The sequence below is a fragment of the Saccoglossus kowalevskii genome, chromosome 9 (genome assembly GCF_978046115.1).
Source record: "Saccoglossus kowalevskii chromosome 9, keSacKowa6.1, whole genome shotgun sequence".
NCBI lineage: Eukaryota > Metazoa > Hemichordata > Enteropneusta > Harrimaniidae > Saccoglossus > Saccoglossus kowalevskii.
This window is the reverse complement of record NC_140649.1, coordinates 17,066,776-17,079,186: the sequence shown is the minus strand read 5'-3', so window position 1 is coordinate 17,079,186 and position 12,411 is coordinate 17,066,776. Positions and strand designations below refer to the sequence as shown.

General features: G+C 34.8%; 1 protein-coding gene across 2 annotated transcripts in view; it reads right to left on the bottom strand.

Moving 5' to 3' along the window:
* Positions 1 to 3,717: 3,717 nt before the first annotated feature.
* LOC100373510 (ATP-binding cassette sub-family C member 9-like) overlaps positions 3,718 to 12,411 on the bottom strand; it is a 29,165-nt gene continuing 20,471 nt past the window's right edge. The window contains exons 17-31 of one of the 2 annotated variants that reach the window (XM_085503757.1): positions 11,936 to 12,128; positions 11,555 to 11,751; positions 11,044 to 11,283; positions 10,794 to 10,951; positions 10,597 to 10,689; positions 10,079 to 10,181; positions 8,623 to 8,736; positions 8,255 to 8,366; positions 8,041 to 8,171; positions 7,725 to 7,803; positions 5,560 to 5,668; positions 5,172 to 5,275; positions 4,821 to 4,954; positions 4,325 to 4,387; positions 3,718 to 3,993 (exon numbers count right to left, since the gene is read on the bottom strand). In XM_085503757.1, coding sequence (XP_085359883.1) covers positions 3,856 to 3,993; positions 4,325 to 4,387; positions 4,821 to 4,954; positions 5,172 to 5,275; positions 5,560 to 5,668; positions 7,725 to 7,803; positions 8,041 to 8,171; positions 8,255 to 8,366; positions 8,623 to 8,736; positions 10,079 to 10,181; positions 10,597 to 10,689; positions 10,794 to 10,951; positions 11,044 to 11,283; positions 11,555 to 11,751; positions 11,936 to 12,128 — 1,968 coding nt within the window. In that variant the 3' untranslated portion in view covers positions 3,718 to 3,855. The remainder of the gene's footprint in view (positions 3,994 to 4,324; positions 4,388 to 4,820; positions 4,955 to 5,171; positions 5,276 to 5,559; positions 5,669 to 7,724; positions 7,804 to 8,040; positions 8,172 to 8,254; positions 8,367 to 8,622; positions 8,737 to 10,078; positions 10,182 to 10,596; positions 10,690 to 10,793; positions 10,952 to 11,043; positions 11,284 to 11,554; positions 11,752 to 11,935; positions 12,129 to 12,411) is intronic. The other variant, XM_085503758.1, reaches the window with a different exon arrangement.

Genomic DNA, 12,411 nt, shown 5'->3' with positions numbered 1-12,411 from the left:
CCTGCATAGAAAATTGTTTACCCGGTAGTCTTAATTCACATGAGATGTGATAAATGTGGCAGAGGTGATAAATCAACTTACAGTTACTCAAGTTGAGCTGGTACATTCATTAGTCATACTGGTTTCCAAGTTCTATACAGCAGAAATGGTACTAGTTTCTCAATTAATATTGTTGTGCTCTGTCTCCGAAATTATCTTTCACTATGTTTGTAAAACTGTCCAGTTATTCTATCATTACCCGGGTGTTTATTTTCTTCCATATACATCATAACGTCAAACACCTCACTAGTACCTTTCACTAATAATTGTTTGTGCCTCAATGATGAATGGTGAATCACTAAATTGTCTAAAATGATATCCCATTTCTTATCCCCCATAGTTTTTGTCTGAAAATCCCCTTTTCTGCTAAAGTATTTTTTTTGTAGTATGGATTCCAAGATTGCTCACACCTTTCCAGAAGCAAGAACGTGTCGAGTGGATGAATTTGGAGATGTGCCAAGACGACGAGTCAAAGTTTTTCAAAAGACTGATTACACAGGATGAAACTTGGGGTCATTACTATGATCCAGAGATCAAAGCCCAGTCAATGCAGTGGAAGCACTTGGACTCACCACCTCCAAAGAAGGCAAGGGTGTAACCCTCTGTGGAAGGTCATGCTCATAGTCTTCTCGGACCAGGACGGAGTAGTGATGACAGATTTCCTAGCAAAGGGTACCACTATTACAGGAGCCTATCACGCTTCACTTTTGATGAAATTAAGAGAAGCTATCAAAATCAAGAGACGGGACAAGATCAGCAAATGTATCCTCCTCCTACAGGACAACGCCCCGGTCTGCAACTCGCATGTCACCAGATCAGAAGCACAGGCATGTGGCTATGAAATCCTCCCACATCCCCCTTACTCTCCTGACCTTGAACCCTCTTTTACTTTCATCCCTTCCAAGCCAAGAAGTTGTTTTTGAAAGGAAAGCGTTTTCCAGATGATGCAGCCTTGATTTCTGAAGTTACGACGTGGTTGGAGGACCAACCTGGGGTGTTATACAAAAATGGTGTCCAGAGCTGCATCAAACGATGGGAGAAATGCATAACTCTGGGTGGTTCCTATGTAGAGAAAGACTAATAACTGTGCCAAGTTTCATTAATCTCCTGCTATGGGAAATGGTCAGGGGCATTCCTTATTGAACGCTCCTTGTACATACCTGTATGCAGTATACAAGCCTACCATTCTAATGATGTATAATATTATTTATCTTCAAGTCAGAATATTACTTCCTTGCTGACATTGGTGTTGTGCTTAAACCTAAACTTTCTGAGAACTGGAATGCCCGAAAAAATTATCGTCTGCCGGGATGATGTATGTTTCTTGTAATTTTACAATATCATTATTTTTTCCTTTTTTTGAATTCCCAAAGTTGTTAATACTATAAGTCGTTACGATAAGTGTAATTCCATGAATAACTGTAAAACAAGAACACAAATAGTACAAAAACTAGCACACTATCACACTAACCTTCAAACAGACAAATATGAATATAGTGGATTAGTTGTGGCGGTCTCCACTTTTTGTTTCTTATTGAGTGAAGTTACTTCACACATGATTATACAAGTTGTATTGTCTCATTGTTTACAGAATGTTTCCTTAATCTCATCACAAATACCCATAATATATTTCTCTTCTTGACGACTGTCGTCAAGACATTACCACATTTATTTCATTCCCCTCATAGGCGATTTTTCTCAAGGATTTGGGGGCTGTATATGGTACGGACCTGGACATATGTGCAATTATGCAGTCTCTTTCAATGGGTTTTTTTTTATTTGCTTACAGATCGAACAGTTTCAATACAACATCTGATCTTTCTTTACTAGATAACTTCAATGCCTGGCTCGAATCACTATTATGGCGTTTGGATGATTTTAAACCTCGTTCGAGTTACGTGGAACCGTTTCTTTCTGTATTGATTGGTATGCAGAACACGAAATACTGAAGCGTTGGTTTAAAGAAGAAGCTAGCTATACATTTGTGTATTTTTTAGTCCAAGCAGAAAACTAGATTGGCTCTTATCCTGGCTTTGATTGTTTAACTGGGTTTCAGTTTAAATTAGCTGATAATGAAATAAATTACAATAACACACTTTACAGTAGTTGTGCTACACGTCTGATTGAATAATTGTATGTGGTGTTATATACCAGGGCAAACACTATAGACATGTTACATGTTCGGGATTTGTGAACGTTTGTTTGTTTGATGTACAATTTGTGAGGGTGCTAGCATCATATTACAGGGAAAGCGGTGGTATTTGTTAATAGAAGAGCATTGTAGACCAAGGCAAAGCAGACATATTCCCACAGCTACCTGGACTTCCGATCATGTTATTTCCACCCCACTAAAAAGTCTATTCCATTCAGTTGTTACGACGTATTTGTTCCTAGAATAACAAGCCCATGTTAAATTTACAACCTACGCCTCGATAGCAAGCATTCATAATTTTGACTGCATTGGTGTTTTTAGAAGCACTGCATTTTATATTTGTCTGATTGCATGAATACCACAGCATATACTCACTGACTGTTCGTTCTATATCCTATCAATTTTGTGTTTTCTCGATTTCGAATGTGTAACTTGAGTTACTGTGATGAAAAACCTTATAATTTGTCTTGTATTATATTATATTATATTTATATTATATTTTGAAGTTTTTTCTTCATTAAAATCATTTGATTCTTGAAGTTTATAATTTGTGTATGGAGTATATTTTATATACTATATACCATATACCATATATCGATAGCAACATTTCTACATCACCAGCTTACACTCGAGAGCATGTTCTAGGTAGTCAGATTGCCTGACCAGATCTCGGCTATTGACTGCCAAGTTGAGAAGCCAAGGGTTTCTGATTCCTCGACTTAAACGTGCATTTAAGAAGTTTTTTTGGTCACCATCATGATTTGGTCGCTTCCTAGGGGATTTCTGTCATGATTGCATATTTGTTTGTTGATTGATGTATGTGGCCGTGTTGTTCTTGTGACTTGGCGTGGTTGTTTGTCCATTAAACTTGATTTGACATTTTCCCCTGACATGACTTTGGAACATCACGGCGGGTGTGGCATGCCAGCAGCAGATGCTTACCCTTCACGTGCACCTGGTCTGACTTCCTTGTGGGGGCTTGTGATGTTCCGCTTCCATCGATTTTGTCAGTATATTTTGTCTAGACTACTGATATTTGGAGAATGCCTTATTGGTACTACTATAATTATTGAAGCAGAAGTTCCTGTAGGACTTTATACGGTTACTCGTCTGCCATAACACCCGAGTGACCACAATTTGTGTAGCTATCATTACAGAGTTCCCTGGTGATTATTAAAGCGCGGGTGGTCGTCGCGCAGCGCGTGTTCGAATTTCATGTAAGTAAATAAACAATGTATTTTACACGCATTGTATACGTCGCTATGAGTCCCATATCGAACAGGACGCGGCACGACGACTGCCGCGCTTTAACCCCCAGTTTTTGACACGTGACAGTAACTGGAGGAACTGGACTTACCTATTTTTATATCGTACCCACAATCCTCAGGAATAATTTGGTTACAGTATGTAATACTGATATGTAAATGCAGTATTTGAAAACATTGCCAGTCAAGGATCAAACTGGATACAAAATAAACACACACTGAATAGAATACTACCGGATACTGTCAGTACCCTCTACTACATTTGATTGTCGTTGCAGAATATAGGGATTGTATTGACTTCTAACCTTTTATTAATTTCTTGATAAATGAACAAACATAACAAAACAAACGCTGTGCACAGATGAATATTATGAAACATAACACTAATTGTCCAGTTGATTATTGCGAAGCATTGACAAGTGATGCAAACATATTCTTATTGTTCTTTAGCAGATTCGTTGGTGTGTCATATTCAATTACTTCACCATCACTCAGTACCAGTATAGTGTCAGATTCAAGAATGGTTGAGATGCGATGCTGTGAGAAATCACATATATACATTATAATTGTTTTAAGCATTCAATGAACACGAATACTCATGTCTAGGTCATATTAAATAGGCCATGCTACCACCGAGTAAAACCTTGTAAATCTCTCACCACCTTAGAATCGCTCACCTGTAATTGTTTGTAATATCCGTGCAAAATACGGTTGCTCATTTGATTGACAGTAATTCGAGTCAAATAAAACATAAACACTACAAACAGTGATAAGCAATAATGGATATACATGCATATACTACTTATCAATACAAACATACTACACTACTATCAATAAAAATACACACAAAAATAAATCCAACACTTACTGCAATTGTGAGTACAGTCTTGTCTGCAAATGACGTACTTATAACGTTCTGTAATATTGCATCCTATTAGGAGAGGGAAAAAGTTACAGAATACCTCGGAGCCTGAAATAAGACATGCTTATTTCACCCACTCCGCCATGTCCTCATATTATGTATTTGTTACACCAATAGACATAGTATATATTCTATTTTGTGGGCTATTCAGGGTTATTTTTCATTCGGCAAACACAAAAAATGTCTGGTCACAATTATTTTTCTATTATATATTCGTAAAAATACAGTCTGTCGATACAGTAACTATGTTCTTACTCCTGCCGTTATTATTTTTTTACATACTTGATTGTCAGTCTATTCATCGTTACAATATATCAATAATTATATATGTTCTTTTACCACACTGACACTCAAATACACGTGTTTGTACTACCTTCAAATGTTTGGCATAATTGTCTCCACCGACCCCAACCCCAATGTGAATGTATTTACGTATACTCACCGTATGGAAGTCAATGGATGACGTGGCTTCATCCATGATAAGAATTCGACTTTTACGTAAAAATGCTCGAGCTAAACAAAATAGCTGTTTCTGACCAGCACTGAAAGTATCACCTCCCTCGGGAATCTGTTCATCTGCAATGGATATCAGACATGTATTTATGTATGTATGCTTCTCCATATTTATTTCAATGAAAATATTTTCAACTGTGTTAACAGGAACATGGATACCTCCCAACATCTCCGAAATACAGGTAATAATATTATACATTACACTGTTAATGAGGCTCGCGTCATTATCAGCACTTTACATAAATGAGTGTGAAATGAATACGTATAAAATGGTAATTACCAAGGCGTCCTCTCATCATCTCTACCGTGTCCTTTAACTGTGCTATGTGTAGAGCATTCCATAATTTTTCGTTGGTGTACCTGCCTTCTGGGTCCAAGTTGAATCTGTCAATATTCAATAATAACAATATTGATATAGCTCTCAACGCTGTAAAAATCGAGTTTGTACACACAATAAATTGTTCGCCATACTAGTGTGAAATCCCCTGACATGTCACTATTGAAATTCGCGGAGAACAAATTCAATGCCTTAAATTATTATAATTATTTTATTATTATATATATATGGTCCATAATATACTAGAAGAAACATTTGCTGCTGACTATGACTCAAATTGTGCCGATGTAATATAATAACCACCATATACAAGTTTCCCATCCATAATTACCTAATAGTTCCAGCAAAGAGATGTGGATCCTGTGGAATAATAGACATTCTCTTTCGTAGAATCAACAAAGGTACTTGGGAAATATCAATACCATCAATAATAATTTGTCCTGCAAAATAAGGTTTACCTAATTAGTGTTATATTCATTCTTAGCTATCAGAGGAATATATACATGCTTTGATTATTTGTTACAAAGTATGAGTTAAAACTTGACAACACAATAATGACGTAAATATTTGGAAGACATGGACAAACATTGGGAGGGCAGGGTAACTAATTACTATGTGTTTTAAAGCAAAATAACAGATGCGTTCTTTCAATAGGAGTCAAATGGCGAGTTAATCAAATCCTTCAGTGGTTTATCAGGGGGAAATTCTTCTCCACGGGGTTCTCCACACTTGTCAGGGGGGAATCTCGTCTCGTCTCTATATCTCGTCCCCTTGAGGTACGGGTTCGGGAAGTTACTTAAGCTTTACAGTCAAATAAGACACACACAACGAAATACGTTTCAACTCTCGTCTTAGTCGGTCAGTCGTGCACTCTATAAGACACAGCGCCCTGGAGAAAAATCCCCAAGACTATCGCAAGGCTGACCCAGGACTAGCCCAAGACTCTCTAGGACTGGACTCTTAGACTGCGTCTATCGTGGTGTACTCGCCAAGACCAACTCAAAACTCTCTTTATTCATTTTCAAAACTCTAACCAATTACAAAACAGTAAAAAGACTCTAGGGCGTAACCTTCAATCATAAAGCCAGTCACACTAAGTACTGAATACGTCATATCTTTTGATTAATCGTTCACTACATTAATAACTACGAATACCAACTGTCAGAAATAGTAGTCAGAATAGCGACGGTTATCTCGTAATTAGTTCCAAATCACTGAGTCGAGTTCCGTCCAGGACCTCGCCTGCCTAAACGATGACAGACATAACACAGCGATTCGCTTGTAATCAGCTAATTAAGTCGATTAACAGATACGCAAAAACAAATTCATCATAGGTTCTTTGTCAGATAGGGGCGATATTTTATCACATTTGTATCGTATGCATTAAGTATGTATGTATAATTACCACACGCCTCGTAGCCGAGATGCTTAGCTTGGCATAACTAACACGACAGTCATTGTGTTTATGGTTGATATGACGGATTTAGGCGGCATGACAAGAGTTAACGCATGGGTATTACCATGGTAATTGTATCAAATGTCAACCCTGATTTGAAGTGTTGGAATAAATGTTAATTCAAAATAGTAATTCAAACATATTAACCGAAATCTTGGTGTTAAATAGTTAAATAGGTTAATACATATTACTTAATAGCAGGTATTCATTATAATTGCCGAATCCATGATATACGATAGTAAGTTTAAATTTTTATATTCTTTTATTTTAACCCACCTATGGTAATAAGTGAGATTTGAGCAAATAATTTAGGATATTACTGTTAAACTTCTATTAAAACTCCCCATTGACAACAATGTAAATGACTTACAAAGCAGGGCTACACATAGAAACAATGAGTAAACTACCTAAAATTATCTAAAAAATCGATTCAATGGTTTTGACAATGTTAGAAATATTTATCCTGTTGACCACTCACTTTAAATGTACCAGTTCGCTGTTATTACGTTATTTCGCTCAAAAATCAAAAGCTTATTATTGTATCTTATTGAATTAACGTTTCAAATACACACATGCCATCTTTTGCGTGGAGTTTGTGTTCAAAACAGTGCATTCGTTAATACTTACTTAGTTTTTCAATTTTTCAAACGTGCCTCAGTTGATAATGTCTCATTAATTCAATATAAAGTTACTTGTCTTAACTAATTAGTACAGTTTAGTTTCAATTACTCAAAAAAGATAGCAATAAACATTCTAACATAACCACCTGCTATTGAAATCAGGCTGATTCAGTATGCATATGAAATCAATATCGCATGACATGTTTTTCGTATATAAGGTCACCGTATACTCCTAAATTGATGATATATTCTTTAAACATCATAGCCTTACATCATGTTTATTTGAATTGTCATTTAATGTTAACTAGGTGAGATCGATATCGTCACTTTGCGATACTTATTTTGCGATCGTTATTTTGTAATGTTAGGACGTCATTACTTTGGATCTTCCACAAATACATAATTAGTAAATATTGCTACCTTGAAAAACGTCGATCATACGAATCAATGTTAGTGATAACGATGATTTGCCGCTCCCTGTACGACCGCATATTCCAATCTAACGGAAAAAAAACATTAACGAAAGAAAAATAGTAAAATTTACTTATAATAATTGTTATAATATGTTAAAAAACATTTAGTGTGAACAGACGCCGCGTAAGCAGACGATTTATTACATCAAGTATAACGGTCAAGAAGACATTATTTTTGTTGAGTAAGTTTTTTTTTATTTATTCGAGCGAATCAATCTATGTTAGTAACATCACGGGCAAAATCTAAATACTACCACTCCTACCTTTTCTCCTGGTTTAAATTGTAGTGTGATATTGTGTAGAACTGGATTGGACGTCTCGGCATATCTTGCTGAAACGTGTTTAAGTTCAATAGATCCTGTATCAGGCCAATTGTCATGTGGAATACAGCTACCTGTATAAGAAGAACGATGGCTGAAATAAGTTACTTTGACAAAATACATTTATTCGTATTCGTGTGAAAAATACATGTATTACCTTTATAAGATTCACTTGGAACATGCGTATATTCTATAATACGTTCTACACTGTTCATACACGTCTGATAGTCTAGAAGATCATATATTGTGCTACCTATTCCATCATACACCTACAAATGAAATGAACCAAACGTCTAGTATCTAAAATTCGAAATAAATCCAGCAAAATTACATATCAACGAACAAAATCACTATAAATTAGAAATAAATAATTTATGCATGCGATTGGACTCCCTGTTATCAAGTCATTGTATCTTTGACATAAACTGACATTGATGCAGTTTACGTAATTTGCTGCTGCATTTGTCTTAACTTGGTAATAAAAACACCGTTTTTTTTAACACGAATGGTTATGAAGTAACTCACTGTAATGCTAGTGGTAATAGCCAATCCAACAAAACTTGGTTCCAAGTTATAATAAACACACGCTAACAGAGAACACATTCCACAAGTCAGAACAAAGAGGTTACATATCTGTAACTGTGAATGAAGTACAAAAATATTTACTAAGTAAATGTGCAATAACTGATAGTCAATAAAATAAGTTGTATCCAGTTCTTAAACTTGAGTAGAATCTACACAAAAACAAGTCGATATTCAAAATAGCATCTCTGCAGCTTTCATAGCAATGATCAACAAACCACAAAAAATCGGTAAAAAGCACTAAGAACTAAAAGAAATCTGATTTGCCTTGATAAATATATTGTTGTCAACACATTTAAATATTAAAATTGTTTGTGTAGATACCTTAAATTGTTTAATATCATATTAAATTCCAAACACACAGACAATCATACACACACACTCATACAATAATATACTATATGATAATGAAGTTGACGAATTATTTAAAACCTACCCCGTCCTACGATCCTAAACCTCTCTTACACATAATTCAAAAACACTAATGACTAATGAGGTTTACTGCTCACAAACCAGTACGTATTTTGATACCGGATATTAACGTTGTAATTAATTAGCCGAATTTGTATCTAAACAAAGTAACACATGTATGCATGTATGTAACACCCAAGCAACAAATCACCAAGAAATCGAATCATAACATATTCGTTTCCATTAGTTCAAGAGCAGATAAATGTTCAAGCGATGATAGTGTATTAAATTTAAGTCTCATTTAGTGTTAGTAGGGATATGTAAAGGACCTTTCGATACACGTTTTTTATGCCAAATAATTAATATTAAGCTCACCAATATCGCCATAAAGTTTGAATAAAACAAAACGCTATAGTATGAACATTAACATGGACATTAAAGAATAAATAATGTCCTTAAGCATCAGACTCATTCTACCTTTCTAATTTATGAAGCTAATCCGTTCATCATCCACGTCGATGTAGAATCTTAGAATGTCCAACTATCAAACAATTTCTATCGACTTTATACGTATATTCGTGACAAACCTTTATCCATTACAATTTACAATTCAAATTATTCTTGAAATAACCCAAGGTTATCCATTTGGCTAAATCATTGAAAGAGAGTTCAATATTGCAACATCGTGCGATCACTTTTAGTCGTGTCTAGAGTGTCCTTGATAACTATAATTCATCAAGCAATGCACAATTTCTCACCAAATAAATATTCGCATGGTATCAAAAACACCTCTGGCTGATAATCAGATGACTTTGACATCTACCTTTGATTTTTTAGATTGTGTGTTAACGAACCTATGGTTACATTTACTGCCCGTGACCAAAAGTTCACACCAAAAATAGAATCGAGTTCGTTAGAATATCTTTTAAAGTCGAGAATATCATCTATTCATCTAGTACACCCAAATACCATATATGTAAATATTTACCATTGCATTTGCAATCCAGGCAGTTGATGTCATAACAAATATCTGACACAAGCTGTTTCTTTCAATTGATTCATGGAGTCGCAGTTGGAATCTTCTTTCCAACCTTGAAAATACAATGTGATATTTATATTGTAATTTTCTCATTATGCATACACATATACATAAACTTATTTCATAAAAACAACAATTCTAACTGACTGACTGTTCTAGGTCATTTGCCTTTAATTGTCTAAATAGGTTTAAATATATTAACATACAAAATAGTACACAAAGTAATTCTATAACAATTAAAAGCTATTTATGTTTAAAATATTGGTGTAAACAATACTGTACAATATAATATGTTCAGATATGTTTTGAAAACCAGGCACGGAGAGGTCAATACATTGGTATACCATTGCCAATAATATACCAATAATTCTACCATTGATACATGTATACCATTGTCAATAATATACCCAATAATATATACCATTACTGATCTTTAATTTTGTTTATTTAATGACACAGCAAAATACCTGTATGCTCTTATTGTAGGCAATCCTCCGAGTGTTTCTGTGAAATGCTCCAATACTGGTGATTTGGATATACAATCCAATCTTTGTAAGTCTCTGTAACACAACATACTTTCTATTTTGATAAAAAAAAGTACTACGAAGTGATTGTATTATAATAATAAATTTATATGCATTCTGGTACCTTACTATCAACATACCTAGCTATTCCCAGGTAATACTTCTTGATCAAATACGAAACTACGACAAATGGAATCAGGGTAATGGAAAACAACGGATTGACAATTGTATTCACAATAACTGATGTCAGGATTTGAATAATGGCAAACACAATACCATCAATAGAACTCCAGATTCTCTGCAAAAGAAACACAATTGTATGTAATAAAGACAATTTATGTTGTAAATACGAGAATAAATTTGCAGTGCTATGGAAGTAAAAATTCTCACCAAGTCTGCGACCATTGTATCATTGGCAAAGCGATTTAGAATACGACCAGTGGGCGTAGTATCAAAGAATCTCATTGGGGCATGGATTATCTGGTATAACATTCTTATATGTAATCTTCCTGCAGCAGATATGAATGATTTTATTTGACAATAAGATGACAACAAGGAGGAAACCACAACAAAAAAACACAACAAGGCGTAAATAGACAGGTAGAAGCTTGATGTATTTTCTGTGTCAACCTGCATAAAAAAGATAATTTTACACGTAAAACAAATAGACTGGTGAACAGAGGTATCAATGAGCTGTCAAATTAACACCAACAGTTCGAAATTTGCATTTGTCTAATTCCACATCTTACTAACATATTTTTCTCTAAGCTGTCATCAGAAATGCGAGTTTAGGTATTATAATATTATCTGAATGTTTTGTATTTGTAATAAAAATATTAATACTACTACTACGAATTATATTGATCGTGCAGGTGTCGACCCTGACTGCGGTCAGAATTACCTGTGACAGTATGTTGTTTTGTTCAGCTTGAGCCCACTTGGAAAGCCACAAATAATTAACGACATATGCACCAGTACATATAATTAATAACAGAAGTGTGAGGAGCACCATCGGTATTGTTAAAAAGTTGGCATATTCGTATAAAGTACTCCACGATATAGGTCCCTGCTGTTGCTCTTCCTCAACAACCAATGAAGCTAAATGCAAAGAAATAACATGTGTCATAACGATTGCACCAAGTTTGTTCTACGTTGTGATGATTAAATCGCATGAAAACATCAGTTACGATGTCAGCTATATGTATATTCTATAACATACTTTCTAGTAATTATTGTAACACACGTCCCACCAATATTTTAGGAAGTAATTGATGCAACATACCATTGTTGCTCGTTTCATCTGTTGTTGAGTTGTCTGAATAACCCATAGGAGATGTAATATTGCGACTGGTGCCTTCATCACTATTATTATCATCGAACATGTTTTTCAAATGTTCGAAAAGCTCAGGGAAATTCTTTTGTATGTGGGACACACTACCTTGATGAGATATTTGACCATTTTCCATCACCACAACCTATTTAAATGAACGAGATATGAGGACAAAATTATAACATTTACGTTAATTACATGTGATATTGCACTATCATGTTTTATTATCCATTGTTAATTCAGTTGCTAGATAACTGTACTTTTGCTGAAAAAATTTTCTTCTTTATATATATTAATGCAATATATATATATAGATGCAATACTTGTCAATCGTCTGCCGACTTTATTGTTACGCTATACGTGAAATTTAGGTCACCTGGGTCCCATGATAGTTGAAATCAAGTTATTCTTTGTAGGACATACTAGTT